The sequence below is a fragment of the Phoenix dactylifera genome, chromosome 6 (genome assembly GCF_009389715.1).
Source record: "Phoenix dactylifera cultivar Barhee BC4 chromosome 6, palm_55x_up_171113_PBpolish2nd_filt_p, whole genome shotgun sequence".
Classification (NCBI taxonomy): domain Eukaryota; kingdom Viridiplantae; phylum Streptophyta; class Magnoliopsida; order Arecales; family Arecaceae; genus Phoenix; species Phoenix dactylifera.
In genome coordinates this window covers 12928283-12949102 of record NC_052397.1, presented here as the reverse complement: position 1 = coordinate 12949102, position 20820 = coordinate 12928283, and the positions used below count along the sequence as shown (strand labels likewise).

Sequence of the window (20820 nt, the reverse complement as noted above, 5' to 3'; positions counted from 1 at the left end):
CTAATTATACAAAAAGATCATGCCATTAATGAATAATTTTGAGCATATAGAGTGGATTTGGGATTTTTTAAATAATACGACTCACTTGAAATGCTAACCTAATTTATGCCTGAGCTAGTTTAACAGTGACTAAATCCTCGCTAAATCGAAACCCAAGCTAATTCTTAGATATATAAGTTCTAGATTAAAATTTAGAACTGATTAAAATTTAGAGTTGACTGCCTAAAAAGATGTTGATTTAAGATCAATAATTACCCAAACTTTAGCCAATATGATAGAACCCTTGACATAAACCTGATTTTGATGAAATTACCATAGCAACCATAAATTTTAATTAGACAAAATGCCAACTTTACCATTTGTGGTTCCTGAAAAATTTTGCAGCAGGTGTGATGCTAAGAAACTATGACATATAAATGTGGAACTTGTCCTTGTAGTAAAGATTAGGGATATTTGTAACTTTTCTTGTCATAACATAGGGATGGGTATCAATTGGGTTTATTTGGGGTTTGATTAGGTCATGTTGGATGGGTCAAAAACTCCTTCAAATTGAACCCACCAACAAAGTCAACACTTTATTATCAATTACATATCTTACCATACAAAATGAAAATGATCAAAAATAGGAGATATAGAGTTGCATATCCAAATAAAGTGAGAGTAGGAAAAAATTTAAGTGGATTAGTATATATGATAAATCCTAATAAAAGTGGATTAATTTCCCAACTTTTGAATTCCCATAGTAACCTTAATTATATTTTTTTTAGAAATTCAAAAAACAATAAATTGTAAAAAAAGATCCTAAAATTTCTGGAATTTTAGAAGTCCATGAGAGAAACTTGACACGTATAATAATGGTCCTGCATCTTCCAAAAATAAAAATTTGTAACATTTATTAATCATAGAAAACTTAAACTTATTTAGATTAAAAGCAAAACATATCAAGTAAATCCTAAATAATTTTACAAAAAAGGTATGCTAGAACATGATCCATGCTAAAATTATTTAAAAAATATATTATTTATCCATATTTTTCTAGTATTCATATGTATTTCATGTGTATTATAACTAGTCTTAAAATGTTTTCTTTTCTTGATTCATCATCACTTACCTAAAGATTTAGTAATAAATTTTAGGGATTTATCACTCCATCCCTATTCCTATCACCTTATTGGGCTCCGAGGCCCACTACGTGGGAATGTGGACCCATCTAGGTGGGTTGGCGGGTACCAGTCAAAAAAAAAAAAATCCAAATTTACAAGTCCACACGAGCGTCGGTTAACACACGTGTGACTGAGCAAGGGAAGCAATAGAGGAGAGATGAAGGCGTGAAGCGACGGAGCCCTAGCTTCTGTTGTTTAGCTACTGGGGAGTAGAGCCGGAAGAGGAGCGCGTCGGAGGCGGTCATGTCGTCTCGACGGGAGGGCCGCGATTCCCACGCCAAACGCCCCCATTCCCGGTCCGAACGAGAATCCAGGTGCCGCCACCCCCCCAACTCCTCTCTCTCTCTCTCTCTCATTTTTTTTTTGTTCCTCTTTCGAATCGGTAGGGCAAGGAAGAAAGAGAGCCTTTGGAGGCACTGAAATTTAATCAACCCATCTCGTTTTCGACCACCAAATCCGATCCCTTGCGGTGTTAATTGGTTGTTCCTGTATTAATAGGGCGCGTAAACCGATAGATTTAAGCGGTTCCTGAAATGTGTCGTGAAGTCGAATTCATCTCCGTGTTTGCTTGATCCTTTCTTTACCTTTGTCTTTGTGAAGAGAGATTCTTTTGTTGGTTTTGGCGCAACAGAAGCCAATTCACGTTTAGATTTCGGCCTTGTGGTTTAATATTTCAACTAGGTTGATCAGCTTTTCAAGTTTTTGGCTAGGATCAGCTAACTGTGCCATCCTTCTTTTTCTCCTGAGATTCTCTAGATTTTTTGATACATGATTGTATCCATGGGTTCATGATGCTTTAGAAATTGAAAGAGAGAATTATTACTCACTTGAATTCTAAATAATAATGTGGTGATGATTAACTTTATCTTGTGAGAAAATATTGATTTCGCTGATATTTAGAAATGGTTCAGATTTTGAACGGCATAATTGTGAAATTGGGTGTCAAAAAGTTTTCACCTTGTCATAGAGTTATTTGATTCATGTTGTTCAGACCACATTATTTTCATCTGCTTACGTGATTGGTCAGTTTATTTTGATGGACTATTGCAGTTGCAACAAAAAAAAGAAAAAAAAAAGTCAAGGCAAACCAGAATTGGCTCTGAAACCGAAATTTTATCTTGGGTTCAAGGGGAAAGACATTGTCCATGTTGTTCCAAAAAGACAAATATGATCACGTCGATGAGAATGCTGGAAAAAATAATATCTAATAGAAAATGAGCTAGTATAAGATAATAGCTTGGTTTCATGAATTTTTGTTGGGTGAATTTGATGGTTCCCTTATAATCCTCCTCTTTGTTACTTTATGCTTTTAGTGCATCATTTGAGGTCACAAACTTAAAGCTTTGGACGATTGAAGCACTTTGATATATCAATACATTGACATCCACATGCTGCTTGATCTAATGATTAATAACTATTGTTATGTCTAGTAGTTGCTAAGACTATCAGCAATAAGGACCCTCGAGCAACGATGCCTTCTATCTATTGATTTGTGGGTTGTGAATGCGATCTGAGCGAAATGCATATCTGACACGATGAATTATTTTCATTTTTCAAAGATAGACCCATGACTAATGCGTGCTTGGACACTCTGAACAATGAAAGAGTATTTTTTTTTCTCTGTTGTTATTAGTGATGTATGCGTGTTTCAATCCATGCAATATTTTGAGGTTAGGGTTTAAGGTTACATAGAATTATAAAGTTGAGAATGCACTTGAAATAGTTGAAAAAGACCAGTAGAGGACAATTTTCTAAACTTTTTGGATTTCCATATTTTGCTACTTCCCAAAGACAAAACGTGGTGGAAACTCATTCTTTTGATGTGCTAACTGTTTGTTAAACATCTAGAAATTTCTTCTTGAAGGCAAAACTCACTGGAAACTCAGTCGGTGCTTGTTTATTTCATCAGTCAATCAATATTGAAAAGCTGATTTCTTTCCTTGGGACTTTAGAATTTTGAATACATGGTTAGCACACAAGTTTCAGTCATATCAGAAGTTTTGCTTTAGTGCAAGCTGAAAAATATATACTAATCTTTCTTGTGGTAAAATGCATCAATAGATCAGAGGAGTTCTTATTTTGCATGGAAAGATTTTAAAGGGATAGGGGATGATATAGGCTTCTTTATGACCACCGTACGGGTGAGTTTGTTTTTAAAGTAATTGAGTTTCCTTGGAGTTGTTGCTTGTCTTTGTATCTAGGGAAGCTACATCTACACATATATGGTGATTGCCCGCTGTTCCCAAGAATGTATGGTGATTCTACAAATGCTTCTAATTTTATTGTTTATGATAATATCTTCTGCTGGATTAATGGCACTATATCTCCTATTGTTTTCTTTCTTTTCTTCTTATTTATAGTGATCTGTTATTTTTTGCAACCATTTTTATGGAGGATCCCCATTGTGAGCCCACTGGTTTAGCTAGTTGTTGATTAAATACGGAATCTTGCTAGGAGCAATAACAAGCTCTTCACAGAAGCTAAATAATTTTTTGAAAGAAAAACTTTTATAAAAGAGTTCGTAAACAAATTATCTCTTATAAGCTTAAGATTTTTCTTCAAATATTCATTCTTATAGAGAACAACTCACTCAATAGGTTTATTTGTTCGCTATAGGTTTTTCTTGGAGCACATCATGACCATCTCAACTATTGAGATTTTAATAGTCTTTTGGCTTTCATCATTGCAAGCAATGTCTGTTGTGCCGATATCAGGCCCCGTACCGGTTGTCTGACGGCACAGGTCAATACGGCCCAGTACCGACACAGTAGAGGCGGGAGAGAGGGAGAATGAGAGAGAAAGAGAGAGAGGGAGAGGGAGGGAGAGGGAGAGGAAGAGAGAGGCCGGCTGGCGATCCGCGTCTCCCTGGCCTCCGCCTCCTTCGCGCGGAGGCTCCCCGGTCTCGGCCGGCCTCTCTTCCTTCCTCTCCCTCTCCCTCTCCCTCCCTCCCCCACTCTCTCTCTCTTTTCTTTTTTTTCCTTCTCCTTCTCTCCATTCGGCGACGGCGTCTTGGTTTTGTTGCCGAAACCGTCCCGTTACCGCTCGGGACGCCCGGAACCGGATGGTTCGGGATAGTTCCGCCGATCATGATTGCAAGTTTCCTTTTTATGAACATATTTCACTATCAGTACTTGTATATTTGATAGAGATATGCATATTGCCAATGAAGATCAAAACTTCTTCGATACAAATAACTATAACACAATGATTTCGCTTTCTAGAGAGTGTGCGCTAGGTTTATCAACCGGCCAAGCTAAGCTTGGTTTGACACTGCTTGTCTCCAGCTTAGAATCACAAGGATGCTTGGCTCTAGATCAACTTGATTTTTCTGGTTTCCATCTTTCTTAGCTCAAGGCAGGGCTTATTTAAATCTTTGGTCTTTTCTAGGCTCAAGCTGGGTATGACTGCAGCTCGTAAGATATTTAGACATGCTTAAGCCAATTCTATTTTAGAGAAATAGTAACACTGATGACCAAACATCATCAATGATAATTAAAGTAATCAATAAAATTAGGCACGTGCAACATGCATGATTCTTCAGCTAAGAATATTCGCAGCTATGTGTGGCTACATCACAATCATCACCAGAGTTGAAGGTTTTTATGTCATAATATTAAAGGTATAGCTGAATGCATCTGAAAACAAATTTCAAGTTCTAAATTATACAAGTAAAGGTGCTCTCTAGTCACTGTTACTATGTTAGCAACATGTTTATGTGCACACGTTGTATGTTAGTCTACCCTAGCATCTTGACATAATTTAAACTTTGTCCATGAGGACCCTCAAAGTGCTATAAATTTTATTGTTGGTTTGTAGGTTGTGATGCAATCTGAGCCAAACACATATATGACATCATGTATGCTTATTCAGATTTCCAAGATAGACACATGACAAAAGCATTCTTGTTTAATGCTGTATGCTCTTATGGATCGATGTGTTATTTCAAGGCTAGGTTTAAATTTGCATTGAATTATAAACTGGAGGATGAGCTTGAAACAGTATACAAGACTGGTGCAGGACAGTTTTCGGCACCTTTGGATTTCTTTAGGAGTTATATTTTGGGTAACCTCCATCCACAAATTTATCTTGATTTGCTTCATATACAGGACCATCTGTTGCCAAGAAGATAAGGTGATTTTAAATATGATTTTAATTCTATTAATTATGATAATATCTTCTACTGGATTAGTGGCACTGATTTTTCCTATTCTTTTCTTCCTATTTGTAATGATCAGTTATTTTTGGGCAACCTTTTTCATGTAGGACCTGCTGACCTAGCTAGCTGTTGATCAAATATTGAATCTTGCTAGGAGCAATAACGAGCTCTCTAAAGAAGCTGAATAATTTTTTGAATGAACATATTTCATAAAAGAGTCTGTAAAAGAAATTATCTCTTATAAGATTAAGATTTTTCTTCAAAATATTTGTTCTTATAGAGAAAAGCTCGCTTGATAGCTTTATTTATTCACTAGGGGTTTTTCTTGGAGCACACTGCAACCATCTTGACTATTGAGATTTTCAGTTTTGGTTTGCATCATTCAAAGTTTCCTTTTGGTGAACTTATTTCACTAACAGTACTTGAACATTCTATAGAGATAAGTCCTTTCATTTTTTTCATCCAGAAGTGCAAATTGCCAGCGAAGATTTAAAATTCTTTGACATTTGCTAGAGATAATTGCCAACATGATGTTTTTCTTTCTAAAAAGTATGAGTTAGGTGCGTGGCTCTAGATTAACTTGAGCTAGTCTCTTTTCTAGTTTGTTAGGTTACAGCATGGCTTATTTGGATGTTCATTCTTTTCTAGGATCAAGCTGGGTATTGTGCAGCTCATAAGATATTTATAAATGCTGAAGCCAATTCCGTTTTAGATAAATTGTAACACTCTTGACCAAGCATCATTAGGAAAAATTAAAGTAATTAATAAATTACACATGTGCAGTGCACATAATTGTTCAGCTAAGAATATCCGTTGCTATTTGTGGCTTCACTACAGCATATGAAGTTTCATGTCACAATATTGAGGTATAGCTGTATGCATCTTGAAAAATCCAAGTTCTAAATCATACAAATACAGGTGCTTTTTAGTAACCGTTATTTATTGGTGATTATGTGTATATTATTGCTTATTAGTCTATCCTGGCATCTTATTATAAAGTAAACTTAGTCCAGCCTAGCTTAGCTTAGGTTCTATTGCATTTAAGTCACCAGAAGTTGGTGCAAGTTTGGGTGTGGGGAAGCAGCAAGGTTTAAAAGTTAGGGGGTGGAAGTGTCTAGGAAGCATCCGTGCAAATTTATATGTTTAAAAATTATTATATATAACTTATTACAATTTTAGCTTTTTCCCTATGTTTAGAATGGCCAGCTTGTAAAAATTTGTCGTTTAATAACCATTAAAATACGAAGGTAAATTTGCAAAAAGGCATTTTTTTAATAAATAAAAGAAATCCTATTAATCAAATCAGCTATGTATATTTTATTCTTGATATTTTGTCTGCTGCTGCAGTCAAATAAAAAAAGGCTGTGCATATTTCTATAACATAACATCAATCCTTTTTTCTTCCCTAGTGCACCTAATCTCATTAAATAAATCAGCATGCTACCATCACCATCAAACCTTCTCTCATTGCATCATTTCCTTTTTCCAAAGAAAGAAGAAATATCCATGCTTGCCGACCTAACCCCACTCGCCAATCTTGGAGAAAACATGGCTTGTGGGGTTGACCCCTCCCCTTCCCACTCTCTTCCCTTTCCCTCCCTCCCTCCCTCCCTCTCTCTCTCTCTCTCTCTAAAACCTAATAGCTTCAAGCCTCCGAAAGTGTCCCACTTTAGGATCCCATTGCAGCAGCCATGGTCGACATCATTGAAACCCCTATCCACATCGCTTACTGATACTGATCTTTGTAGCAGTTTTATCCTAGAATATTACAGTACTGGTGCAATCAGTAAGTATCGAGATTATCTGAATCAATAAAAATGAAAAACAATTGGTAAGCCATCGGTACAAACTTTTAGTACTGTCTAGTACGGTTGATATGCAGTGGCCAATCAGTTTTGGCATCCCCGAGTGTGATATCTTTTTTCCATTTAAATTGTATGGTACCAATGGTATCATCCCATCCCAATCGTATTTCATTCCTTGTCGCCGGCCTCTGCTATCTGTCCACCCATGTTATCCTTTTGCATATCTTAGATGAATATATCCCTTACGCTATTGCTTTAATTGCCTGTTGATCAAATCCCCAGTCTCTCTCACCCACCTTGCTAAGTGGACATGATTTGGGTAGTTCTTCAGACTAGCAATGTGGGATGGTCAGATTTGCATGTCCTAGCTAAATATGATTCGGAAGTGTGGAATTGCAGTTTGGAGTTGGGTGCAATAGGGTTATTAGGTGGCTGTGTCTTCTACGGCCTAACAGACTCATGCATGTCTCATAAGCCTGATATGTTTGCTTAAGTTTTAATTGTTGTTGGAGATATTGCATTTGTGATGCTATCATCAGCTTAAATGTTCGAAAGTCTATCTATATAGGTGTAGTAACTAGTAATGTTGTTGTCCCAATATTCATCTCTGGCACTGTGATTTGAGAAGACTTGATCGTATCAGAACCTAACTGTTTGGATGTGATAATTAGATGTCCATACATGGATTTTCTATGGAACTGTATAACATGCCCCTCCATATTCTAATTTTCATATGGTGTGACCTGATTGATTGAAAGGTGCAGTGGAATTTTTCAGACGAATTGATGCTGGATCTGATCCACAATAGAAGAATGGTTGAGAGAGAAGAATGTTGAAGAAAGAATAAAGAACAAAGATTTAATGCCCTGGGGATATGGTTTAGTGAGTGATGGGGAAATCACTCTAGAGAGATGGTTTTAGATACACTAAGACACAAGATATTATTTAATATGTTCAATTTATTTATTTATTATTATTATTTTTGCATATAACCTCTCCCTTTGTAGATTAATTGTATGTAAAGACTCTTTTACATAATTTTGCATATCAAGACCTTCCTTATCCCAGATTTTGCACAATAAGACGTCGCTTTAACTTTCCATAATCTGTAATGGTATATTTACTGCAAGCCTGTTGGAGCTTCTAACTATTCTGCCATGCTATTTGTCAACACTGGTCTTCAAATTGAAATCTAGCATTGGTGATAATGAGATGCTCGAATCCAACAATGCTAATGTCAGAAATCATGACTAGTTACTAGCTATAAGCTCCAAAGGGATGAGAAAAGAGTGGCATGGGAAGAAACACAATAAATATTGTATTATAGCCGATGGAAAGTGAATGTGGGGTCCTACTTAGGAATTTCTGGTATGAACGATATGTTGAAAAGAGGGGTCTTTATTTGCAATTTATCTATAAAGAGAGGGGGGGGGGGGGGGGGGCTTATATGCAAAACAAATCTTTAAGTTTGCATTTTGGTGGCTAAAATCTAATCACCTACATAACATGCCTAAAACATGCCTGATGTTACTCAATCACATATGAGGTTTGCACTGTATGTCATCGGCATTTGAAGACATTGAGAGCAACCCTAAAAATGATTTATAAACAACTTTGTTATTCAATTTCCCTAGGTGCTTCAATTTAGACCTTGAGAAACCTTTTTAGACTCTTTTAGGAAATTTTGGAATTAGACCAAATAATAGTATAGTCCAGAAATGTGACAGAATAAGTAAAAATTCCTAAACGATTCCCAATGACAGATCTTGCAGGTATTGCAAATTTATTCATAATCAGTGTAAAGGGAGAGATACCTAAGTTTTCATAGTTGTCTATATGGGTCAGCTTGTCATATGCAGTAGTGATAGATATCTCCGATGGTATTGATGCTCTTGTGAATGCTGATTTTTTTGCTTAATAATTTTTTGTAGCCATAAATTGGTTTTCTATATTTGAAATTTTCCTGTACTTCGATATGTTAAGGTTCTTGACTTTTATAACCTCGTGTTTGGTTTCTGTATGTGCGTGAATGTGCATACATATTTTGTTATATAGATATATAAATTTCATACCACTCTCCCTCAGGTTGATCTGACTGATTTTTGTGATATATTTTTCAAATTTTATTGCTTTATGGCCATGTAATTTCATTTGTTTTAAGGGGTCATATATTTCATTCTTTTAATTCTGCAGCTTAGTTATGTTTTATGTTATTAAATGATAGAAGATACCTCATTATGGGCAATGTATGCCTACAGTACAATATTCTCATTATAATAATTATGTTGCAACTTGTGACCATTGACACAGCGGACTTCATGGATAAACTTTTTGAATATGAAAGTGTTTGTAAATCAAAAAAAAAATCATGATAGTGATATTCTTGCATATGTATGCATGCAGGCAGGCAGGCATGCATGTACAGTTCACCTTCCTTGCAATATTCTGTTTTGAAATGTTCTTAAGGGGAATGGTATTTTTACTCTTTTTTACTTCTTTTCTCTGTTTATTTTTCATCTGTATTTCTGGTAATCATGCTTGGTTCTTCTTTTCCGTCTTCATTTTTCACTTGTGGTCATTCCTGATGGTCATGCTACTGATTATTAAATAGATCCTGACTTTTGTTTTTCTTTCTCACTTGTCAGTATGCCTATTCTTTAGAGTCTAATCTGCGGTGTGCTGGTTTTAACCATTAAGTGCCGCATTGGATGCTGTGACATGTTTTTATTGACAGCAGGACACCTTAGTATGACTTGTTTTTGATCTTAATCCCCACTTGACCATTTTTCTCAACTTTGGCACTAGAAAACATGATTGTTGTATCAAACTTCATTTTATCGTGTGCCAGTTATGCACAAGGAAGCAGATTTTCTAACTGTCAGACATTCCTTTTTCACATTGTGGTTGTCATGATTACAAAAAATTGGAATTATAGTATCATACATTGAGTTACTCGAACATGTTCTTATTTGTAGGTAAAAGTGTTGTAGCTTGCCTTAATTTACCTTTTTTTTTCTTTCACTGGTCTGAGGTATCATACTAAATTACTAATCATTAATTTTGTTTTATCCATTCTTTGTATCTGAACTTCTACTCTGTTAGCCTTACTACTGAATATGTTGTTAATTTTTTATTTAAAGATTTTGTTATTCTTTGATTTATGTTAAAGTTTAAATGATCAGAATGCTGCATGGATTAAAATCTTGATACTGTGTAGAGTCTGGATTCTGAGCTGTGCTAGGATTTGATTTGGGCTTCGAAAGATATTGTGTTTAAGCTTAAAAGCACTTTTCGTTCCTAAAATTTTAGGAGTATGCGGGGCCTACTTTATGCTCCCTGTCAAGTTAGAATTAGTTTAAAATCTTGTAAAACTAATGGGCCACAAGAATGGCAATTAGTAGTTTGTAGATTGTAAAATAAAATTCCTTCCCTTTTTAGTAACCCTTAGAGCTTATCTATTTTCTGCTCTTGCCATCTTTTTGCCAGCAGTACAATTTTCAGATCCAACACTTTGGTTTGAAAGTATGCCATATGCATTAATTTGTCTTTAATTGTTATATGGTATGTAGTCCAAAGAAAACAAGAAGAGATGGAAAACCAGCAACAGAGAGAACGAACCGTGATTTGTACGCTGACGGCACAGCTGATCAGGATCAAAAGCAACGTAGGCGTCTGCAAGATGTTTTGCCACTTGAGGCCCCTCCAGCAATTGAAACCAAGTTGCAGCCTGATAATGTAAAAAAAGGTTCAGACAGAAAGTTTGATGAAATCTCTGATGGAACGAAACACTCTTCTGACCCAGCTGAAGTGCCACGTTCTCGATCATATTTTCAGGTGGACATCCATTTCATAACTTATGAAACTGTTTCTTTTTTTAAAAGAAACTGTATCCTCCCCACTATCAATTGCTTCAGCATGTTTCCCAACTAATGCAATTTGGTGTTTCTTGAGTATGAATAATCTAATCTTTGAGTGCTTTTCTATAGTTTAAGCCAAGTGAGGGCAGCTTGAAGTGAGGGTTGTTCAATTCTCAAGTGTGGCTTGTTTCTTAAAGGCTGAGGTTGGTTGTGGAGTAGGCTAGCCTAGAGTAAATGAGTTTACTTACAGCCTATTTCACTCTGGAATGACCAATATTTTGAACCTAGTGACCTAGACCAAACTATTATGGTCGCTTGGTCTTGGTTCCTGGCTCAACCTCAAGTGAACCGAGGTCATACCAGCCCCCATATATAATCTAACTAGTTTATTCTCCTTATGAAACTCCTCACTAACCCATCCACCTCCTCCTAGCAATTAAGGGCAGCAATTTATGACCCAAGATGTCAACCTGACTTGTAAACTTCCTGCTTTAAGCAATTTCGGATTTGATATAAATAAGTTTGGATCTTAAATAAGTCAACACGTCTAGACCCATTTATTAAGTGGGTCAGGTTCAGGTTTAGACCTTTGATCTGTTTAATCTATTTTGATTCGTTTAATGATTGGGTTGGATCATAACCTGACCCATTTAACCCGTTTAAGGATTGATTAACCTGCTTTTGTCCTATTTAACCCAACCTGCTTAACTTGTTTAATCTGTTAAAAGCCTACTTAACCTGTTTAATCCGTTTAACCTAACTTGATCTATTTAATAAACGGGTTATGTGAGTCGAGTCAGGTTACATGTTTAATAAACAGGTCGGATTCAGATTTGAATTTTTTAACTTATTTAATAAACAGGTCGGGTTCGGGTTGACAAATTGTTTACCCAATTTAGCTCCCTTCTCTAGATGCTCTTCCTCTCGTTCTCTTTTTTGACTGCGCCACCTCCATTTCCTCTATTTTGGCTTTGCCATCTTTATTCTTTATAGATATGTTAGTGCTTCCCTCATTCCAATTGAATTGGATCACATCGCCTTAGATTTTGTCGTGACACCTCTATTGGCCAAGGGAATAGGTTAAAGATCGAGAAAGAAAGGAGTGAGAAGGGAAGAAGTCCGATCATGTTCCCTTTTTTTTGTTTTGGACAGGTTGAGATGTTTTTACTCGGATGTTTCAAACAATTCAACTGTCTGATTCACAAAGTCAAACGGGCTTTGTTAGGTGTGATGGATGGCCCGGTCAACCCATTTAGGTCTTAGAACATTTGAATAAACTACATTTTGTATCGTGGAGTAGATCACTCCAATTCAAGTGGAAAAATAGCTCTACTTTTTAAAATACCTATTTTGCTCTTAGAATAAATAGCCTGCTTTTCTAGTATTTGGCAAGTTAGAGTAAAGGGGCCTTATTCCACCAGCTAAATGCATCCTCGAGATTCAATTCTAATGTTCCAACATAATTTTCTGTGCCAGTGTAATCTTTTTAGATCGCACAAATTATAGAGTTTGAAACTTGAATTTCGTTTGAAGACATACAAGATCGTGAGAAAGTGAAAAGTAAACCATAACTAAAATTTTAAAAAAAGCAGTCTTGATTGATTGATATATCCAAGGCCATCAATCAAATATGCCTGCAAATATCACCACTTTGCAAAGTTGTAGTGTATCACGTAACATTTTACTAACTACCCACAACATTTTTCTCTTAGTAATAAGTAGGTTCTTCTTGATTTCTGATTAATTTAACAATAAGAAAAATGGAGTTATTTAACAATATTTTGAATGATTAAAAGGAAAGAATGCATTGCATATAATCCTAATCAGTTTGGACCTAGCAAAAGTGATTGACACACGCAAACTGCACATGTTGACTCTTTCAATATAATTAAACATTAAGATGCATTCAAGGTTTGCTGTACCGGTTGATACCGTACTGTATCAGACGTACCGTACTGACACTCGGTGCGCCTCACCGCCTCGTACTGTATCACATATCAATATTGTAGTAGAATACTATCGGTACGGGGTCCGGTACATATTATAATTGTTGAACAGTCGTGGTATCTCATATGAGTGTGAACTACAATATTTTTTTTGTCAATTTTCACCTCAATATATGTTAGCTTTACTTATTAAAGAATTTATTTTAACACTATTCTTGGTAATTGGGCCACTATGTAACTGCACTTAGACTTATCGGTTGTATTTGGAAATTGCTTGAGTGGCTAGAAATTTGGTGTGCCATCGTTAACCATCTTAAATATGCCACTCATTTGTTCATAGATAGTTGAGGTTGCATGCTTCATGGGGAATGCCATTGTTAACCATCTTAAATATGTTACCCCTCATTTGTTTTTAGATGGTTGAGGTTGCATGCTTCATGGCGGTTCACTTTGTGCTATGTTGTCATTTATTTGGGACTAGTTTGGTTCGCAGAAAAAAGAAGTGGGGAAAGTGTGGTCAACGGAAAAATGAAGAAAGACCTCTTGTTTGGTTGGAATTTTCAAAGGAGAGAGATGAGTAAGTAGCATTCCCATGGAAATAAGATTTTCATGTTTCATAGAAAAGAAAAACCCATGGAGACATGGGAAAGCTACCTTCCCATTGGTTGGGAATTGGTATCGTTTTTTTTTCCAAAATTACCGTTAAGCCATCAAAATCCATGGATAAAGTCTTTCCCTTTATTAAGGGTATAATAAGTATTTCACACAACTTTTTCAGAAAGTATATGCTCAACCAAATATAAGCCACTCTGGAATGCGCCACTTTTCCATGGTCAATCAAACATGGCAAAACTATTTTCCCAACATCATATTCCTAGGAAAAATATTTGAGAAAAAATTCTTCCTACGGATCAAACCAGTCCTTGAAGTATCAGTTTGTTCTCTTAGAATTACATTATTTTTCGTCATTGAAAGTGGGATGTGACCCATTGTTGACTCATTGTGCAGGTTACTTAACGTCACCAAGTGTTTATTCTTCATACTTTGCAACTATGCTTCTTTGGTCCACAATTTTTGACCATTTTTTTATGATCAGTGGGCATATGTTGCAACATGATGATATTAATAGTTGGCTCCCCATCATATGTATATTTTATTGATGGAAAAAACTTTAAATTCAACTATACTTATTGTCAACAGGGAACCATTTTCACAATAGCTTTCAGTTTTTTATTCTCCTATCTGATCCAAGATTGTAGGACATGAATAGTTGAGGTGAGAATTAAAAGGCCCACATAACATTTTTAAATATGTTAACTATGCATTGTAGCTGTAAAAAGCACATTAGATTCTGAAAAAAATAAGTGCATATGGTGGAAAAAATCAAGAAAGGAACTTGATGAGTAAGATGCTGTAGTAGAGTTAGATCACATTGGTACAATCCAAGTGTTATTTGGAATAATCTGTCCATGAATAAAAATACACCTTTCTGAATCTTATGGAATGGACATTCAGACTATTAGAAACTGTTGATTGCTAAAAAAAAAGAAATCTTATTCATAAACTAATAGAAAGTGCAAAAATGAAAAAAGTGAACTTCTTAAGCATGCTAAAAACATCAATATGGTAGATAAGAATACAATGAATTAAGATGTTAGTTTCTTTTCTTTCAATTAAGGCCTATATCTTTCATCAGATTTTTGGATTTTGTTTTATCTTGTATTGAATAAAAAATGACTTTTGAAACCCTAATTTCGTGCTTCTGTTGAGTCTTATTTTTTGAAAACCTGATAGAATTTGGTTAATTCCCGTCTCCATACAATATATAACATAACATCAATATATACAGTTTCTTCAGATTCAAACACAATTTTAAGCCATCATGTCAGAACCTACATATACGCTCTGCAATATGCAACCCATGTACAAACTCATTCAGAGAATAAAAAAGCACATATTAAATAGCACATGAAGCATGCATATGGCGAAACCCATCTAGACAGCTAATGCAGAGTGATACTCGAATTACTTTCTCCTGAGATCTTGATATTAATTTTTGGTCTAGTCTCTTAGATCTATCTTTCCTGAGATTTTAGACAGAAGTCAACAAAGAAAAATGCCTACATCACTTAAGAGGCAAATTCTCAGTCGGCAGGTTTGACCTTAAAGAAAGATACGGGAGGGGAAAAAGGGTTTAGAGAGAAAGAAGATTGAATTTGCTTTTCAAGAAATGCTAAGTTACACCACTTTATCTCCAATTTTAGAGCTCAAATTTGACATAATATTAAAATACTGTGATTAGATAGTTCCAAATAGAAGTAGGGATGCCTCAGGGGGCCATGGTTCACCAGTTTGATTTTTCTTTTTTGCCCTCCTTTTATCTTTTACCTTTTCCAATGCCTCTTCGGATATGCTCCTTGCATTCCTTCTTTCCTTCCCTCTGTTTCCTCCCCTTCTTGTATGTTCTTTGTATCTGAATCCCTCATCTGCAAACCTCCTTGGCTGCAGTATGACGGGCATGTGGCTTCTAATGCTGAAAAGTGAGACAGACAACAGGCAGGCTTCATATACCATCTGGCCTTATATAGCTAATGCGTATAGGCTCTATCCCTTAATCTAAAACATGGATTGAACCTAGTAAAAGCAATTGCTGTGAGATGGTAAATCTCAGTTGCAATCACTGGATGAAAACAGCTTAAATCTTCCGGTTAAGTCCATCAAACATAAACTAAATCATGGAAGAACATTCTTAGCTCTCAAAAACACCTCTAATAGCGGGTTCAATTTCAAATAAAGGAACATACCAAACCTAGGTTTGAACTTGAGTGCCCATTATCAAACTTCTATTATCCCAATTATGGAAGGTGATACTACCCTGACCCGCTCGGTTGGGTTGTACTGAATCATACTGGAGGTGGACCGGCATGGTTCCATCTCTTGGTTCAAGAAGTCCAGCAAGGAAGGGGTAGAGGGAGAAGGAGAGGAAGAGAGAGAGAAAGAGAGAGAGGAGGGAGGAAGAGAGAGAGGAAGGGGGAAGGGGGGGAGGCCAAGAGAGGGAGAGAGGGCTTTCAAGCTTCTTGCAGGCTTCATTTAAAAAGAAATTCAAAAAGAGGGGGTAGAGCCCATGTTTCGTTTCAAAATAGGGGCTCCGCTCCTGTTTTCGTATAGCTGGAGGAGATGGGGGCTCAAGAATCCTCTCTCTCTCTCTCTCTCTCTCTCTCGTTTCTTCTTCCTTCTCCCTCCCCCCTCCCTCTCCCTCTCCTTCTCCCTCTCTCCCTCCCTTCCTTCTTCCCTCTCCCTCCTTTCCCTCTCTCTCTTCTTCTTTCCTTCTTCCTCTCCCCCTCGTCGGCTCAGGCTGTCGGTACAGGCTTTGAATGGAACGGCACGATACCATACCGCCGGGTAACTGGTATGGGTTCCACTATCGGTACAATGTACCTTGGTCCCAAGTGCATTATCTTTAGTTTGGACTACATCATCAACACGAGAACATGTTGTAGGCTCGCTATAACCATGGTCTACAAACTTGGTTTTCGGTTATGGTAAAATGTATTGGAAAGATCTTCCTCATCAAATCCAGTGTGTTTTCATGAGCATGAGTCAATGCACACTAAATAACATTTGAGGCTGTAAATGAAGAAGCTCTAACAAAAATGCAGAAGATTAGCATCCTGCAAACAATGCTCTTGGCAATCAACATTGTTTCCACTATTGCTGCCTTCATTACTAGTCAATTTCATCCCAGTGTCCAAGCAAACTAATAATTTATGTTCTCTGCAACATTGTCTGCCAATTCTCTTTTTGACCAAGCAATGGTGTCTTTACCTTTACATTCTAAATGATTGCTTTCTTTTCTTATCACTCTTATCTCCTGAGTATCAGCTTTCACTAGTTTTATGGTGATAAGGAAGTTCCATATCTTTTGGTGCACACCTTCATTGCGGATTCTTGAAGTTTCCAATAGAGTCCTTTCTTGCAAACTCCAAATTTATTTAAGAGGGAAAAGTAGGGGGTCTTTAAACGATTCAAGATTTATCCATTTCATTTAACAAACATGCTCTTACCTTTTGAAGTTATTCAATAATCAGGAATGCTCCAAAATATCCTCTGACAGTAAGAAACTTTCGTATTTATGTTCTCTTGTAAGAGAATGGAGAGCGCCGCCATAGTGAGTCATTATCATTTTACAACTTGATGATGGTATGAAGGTTCTGTCATGTACTTAGTTTTGCTAGTTAATGATTATATTCTCATGGAAAATCTAGGTTTTAATAACAGTAATTCATGTTTATAATTTGTGATTTCAAGGAATTACTCATTGTGGGGAGGGGGAATCAATAATCTTGTTTGCCTACATCAATAGAAGAGAATATACAATATGGAGACTGTAATTTTCTTACAGCAAAGGACTAATACAAATAGCGAGGCGTTTTGAGAATACATTGATTGTTAGCCACCATTTAGAATTGAACCCTCGAGAACCCTCATTTGAACATAAGTATCCTCGAGATCCACTATAGAGGAATCATAAAAATTGCCACCAAATCCCCTAGATATGGATGACCTGACCAAGGTACGCCATCTCGGTACCAAGCTCAGTACCGGTACCATCTTGTGATTGTGTCGGTACACTCGGTACCGAGGCCTGTCCGGTGTACTGAGTATCGGTGTGCCTTCCATACTGTGTATCGATACCGAACCGGTATGGTACGATACGCCTTGTACTGTCCGGTTTGGCATGATATGGCGTACCATGGATCTGACTCTGATACTTCATTTCATGTTTTTTGGTTGTCATGTATAAAGTTCTTGGCTCTTAGTAGATGACTTTTATAATATTCATCTTGTTTATATGCATTGTTGTTATGTGCTAATATTTTGTTGCAGAATAAATAATCTGGGTGCTGGGCTAACTAATACCATTATTTTGTTACTATTGTCATTTGTTACCTGCAAACCATATTTTTCTCCTGATGTAGTGGGGATTCTTGTTTGCACCCATGCTTTCAAGTGCCTCATTGTATATAACAATTTTAGGCTACCTATGCAGCATGATGAACGTGGCAGTGCTGGGCAAGGTGGTCGAAGTTACCGCAAATCAAATGGTGATTAACCATTGTATTGAACAGTGTTTTTGTTTGAATTCCTTATTTCTTTATGCTCATGTATCTCTTTCTTAATTTGTTTAGTGATGTGTATGATTTTTCACAGATCATGGATGGCGGAGTGATCCGAAGGAGCAATCTGGTGACAGGGTTAAAGACAAGGCCGAACCATATGATTTGCAGAAAAAAGATGAGAGGACCCGAGCACGTGCAATTGAAAATAATGAATGGAAACATGATGGATTCTTTGAACTGGAGGCTGAGAAACCACCTGCTCGGAAAAGACCGGCATTCAGGGAACAGAAGATGCCGGCGGAATCAGAATCTGCAGCAGCTGAAGCAGCGCTAGAATCAAGGTTACCTCGTCGTGATCAACCTGTTTCAGGTTCTTCAAGGAGGGAAGAAAGGGGTGGTAATTATTCTCGTGGACTGGATAAGCCTGAAAGACCATTCAACAGAGATGATGAGAGAAATGATAGGAGGGGAGATGTGCATAGAGCTGGCTATCAATCTAGGGATAGGTTTGGTGGCAGGGGCATGAGGGGGAGGGAAAGGTTTAGTGGAAGGTATGGCGAGGGAAGCACCTACCGCCAAGGTGGTTTTCAAGTAGAAAAATGGAAGCATGATTTGTTTGACGAAGCAAATAGGAGCCCAACTCCAAAGAACGAGGAAGAGCAGATTGCGAAGGTTGAAGCACTGTTAGCATTGTAGTGCTTGTTTGTGTTAGGTTGATGGATTGATGGTGTGCCTAATGTTCCTTGTAGAAGTTGACAAGCTAAACTGGGTGCCTGGCCTACTCGATGTTGCCTGTTCATTCTCTCAAGTAATGTGATAATGATCTTAAGTTTAATGCTTCTAGCCTCTCCAAAAGAAAAATCATCTTCATTTTTCTTGAAACAGTTTCTAAAGAGGCCACTTCTGTTACTAGAAGAGTTGATTGTTTTGAACTGTTGATGTTTTGTTGATTTTGCTTATCATGTGATTCTTGGCTCCAAATTTTTCTTCTTTCTACTTTTGCCATTTCCTTTGATTTGATGAACACCCTAATGTTGCAGAAGGCATTGACCTATGTGAAACACTGTTGGGTAGTTATTAATCCCTTGTAGTTGTCTTAAATTTGTGATTCTTTCACAAATTTCAAAAGGCAAGCGTTTTTGTGAAGCTTATGGAAGGCAGGGCATTGTTGCCATTCTTCAGCCAATTAGCCATTCAGAGATTGGGCTGGTGATGGAAGCTTGCTGCCTGGTATCTGCGCCGCTTGCTGCCCTTCTCGTGGTACTGCCTACTGAATGCTGTTTTGAAGTTTTGTTGGAACAACTAATGGTGCTCTCGTGGAAAATTCTTTGGGTCCCCTGTATTGCACCTATTGCCAGAAGTCACACCAATCCTCACTTCTGATATGGCAGGAGAAACTCTTTGTTGACTAAGGATTTCCCCTAGCATCAATCATGGAATTCTTGTCATAAATATACCACTTAAATCTCCTTCCTTTTCCGTCCTTGGACTCAGGAGTAACCATTGTGTTTCCCAGCATCCAGAACTTCTTGTATGACTAAACTGTGTGCAGCTTCCAAAGCTTTTATGCCGTATGATTGGTCTTCTTAGGCATCAATTCCTTTTGAGTTCTTGTTCTTGTGTGACAGTTTCAGAGCGTTTGCCTTCAAATGGGGTTCTAATCCTCTACATATTTATATTGGGTCAAAATTTCGACTTAAACCTTCTTTTATATATATATATATATTTTTTTTTTTTGTGTGTGTGTGTGGGGGGGGGGGGGGGGGGGGGGGGGGGGGGGGAGATCCACTGTGAGCATCAATCTTTGGACAGAAAAGGCAAGGAAATTCTTTGGCCTGGTGTGATTACACAAACAAATTTTACACACAATGGTGCTTCCCATGAATTACTCCCTATCTTCAAAAGTTGATGTATTTTGATTATCTTTAATATAATGGCCTTGCATGCCCAATCAAGGAGTTGTTATACAAGGTCCGGCTTTAAAAGCTGGTCATAACCAGAAAAGGGCCTTTTCTTCAAATTAGACTTTAAAATCACATCCTAAAACTAATTTTTAAAGCCAACTAGCCTCTGCAAGGAAATATAATGGAATAGGGCCAATATGCCAACTCCATTCCAAAGATCAGTTTGATGAAATGGGCCTCAATGTATTACTTCCGAAGCGGGTTCATTTTGGAGATCAAAAAGAAAAAGAAATTCTACATATGTGCCATTATTTTAAAGTTTTTTAATGTCATTTCAGTGGATATTTTTTTTAATTTTTTATCAAGCTTTATATGCTGAATTCTCATCCGATATCTAAAAGAAGTTTACCCACCACTCTACTTTATCAACGTTCTCCACACATGCCGGCAAGGGTATTTTATGCAAATTGAAAAATTTACCCCTTAAGCGGGTTTATTGGATTAAAGGAAGAGGTTGCCGAGGGACACGAAGAGAGAGAGCACTAGCAATGGAGGCATTGGAGATGGAGTCCAGATTTGGGGCAGGGGACTGGGGTGGGTGAAGTTGGCGACATGGTCAGAGGCAAGATGGCAAGCCATGTCTCCCAGAAGGAACACCGGCACTATATTTTTCATGAAGCTAATGGGGTTACAGACTGAGTGGTTGCTTATATAGCCAATCACTCGGGTAGTATCCTGTGAGCTGAAGATGGAAAGTTGCCTCTGGCACTTCGAGGTATTTTATTTTTTGATTTTATTGGGTGCATCCATACTCGTCAGGTATGATTCATCCATCATAGTAAAAAAAAAAAAAAAAAAGTGAGGAGCAT

At 37.1% G+C, this 20820-nt stretch overlaps 1 protein-coding gene across 1 annotated transcript; it reads left to right on the top strand.

Moving 5' to 3' along the window:
- Window positions 1-1288: 1288 nt before the first annotated feature.
- LOC103705303 lies at window positions 1289-19014 on the top strand. The gene is made up of 4 exons (XM_008788964.3): window positions 1289-1477; window positions 10694-10958; window positions 17978-18032; window positions 18139-19014. Exons 1-4 carry the CDS (start codon window positions 1407-1409, stop codon window positions 18741-18743), a joined length of 996 nt encoding a protein of 331 aa, XP_008787186.1. The 5' UTR covers window positions 1289-1406; the 3' UTR covers window positions 18744-19014.
- Window positions 19015-20820: the final 1806 nt, after the last annotated feature.

What these genes read in the sequence shown, in the direction of transcription:
- LOC103705303 (XM_008788964.3), top strand. Translation starts at nt 1,407, where the DNA reads ATGTCGTCTCGACGGGAGGGCCGCGATTCCCACGCCAAACGCCCCCAT. An exon ending in CGGTCCGAACGAGAATCCAG is followed by an intron (nt 1,478 to 10,693) that starts GTGCCGCCACCC and finishes TATGGTATGTAG; the next exon opens with TCCAAAGAAAACAAGAAGAG. An exon ending in AAGTTACCGCAAATCAAATG is followed by an intron (nt 18,033 to 18,138) that starts GTGATTAACCAT and finishes GATTTTTCACAG; the next exon opens with ATCATGGATGGCGGAGTGAT.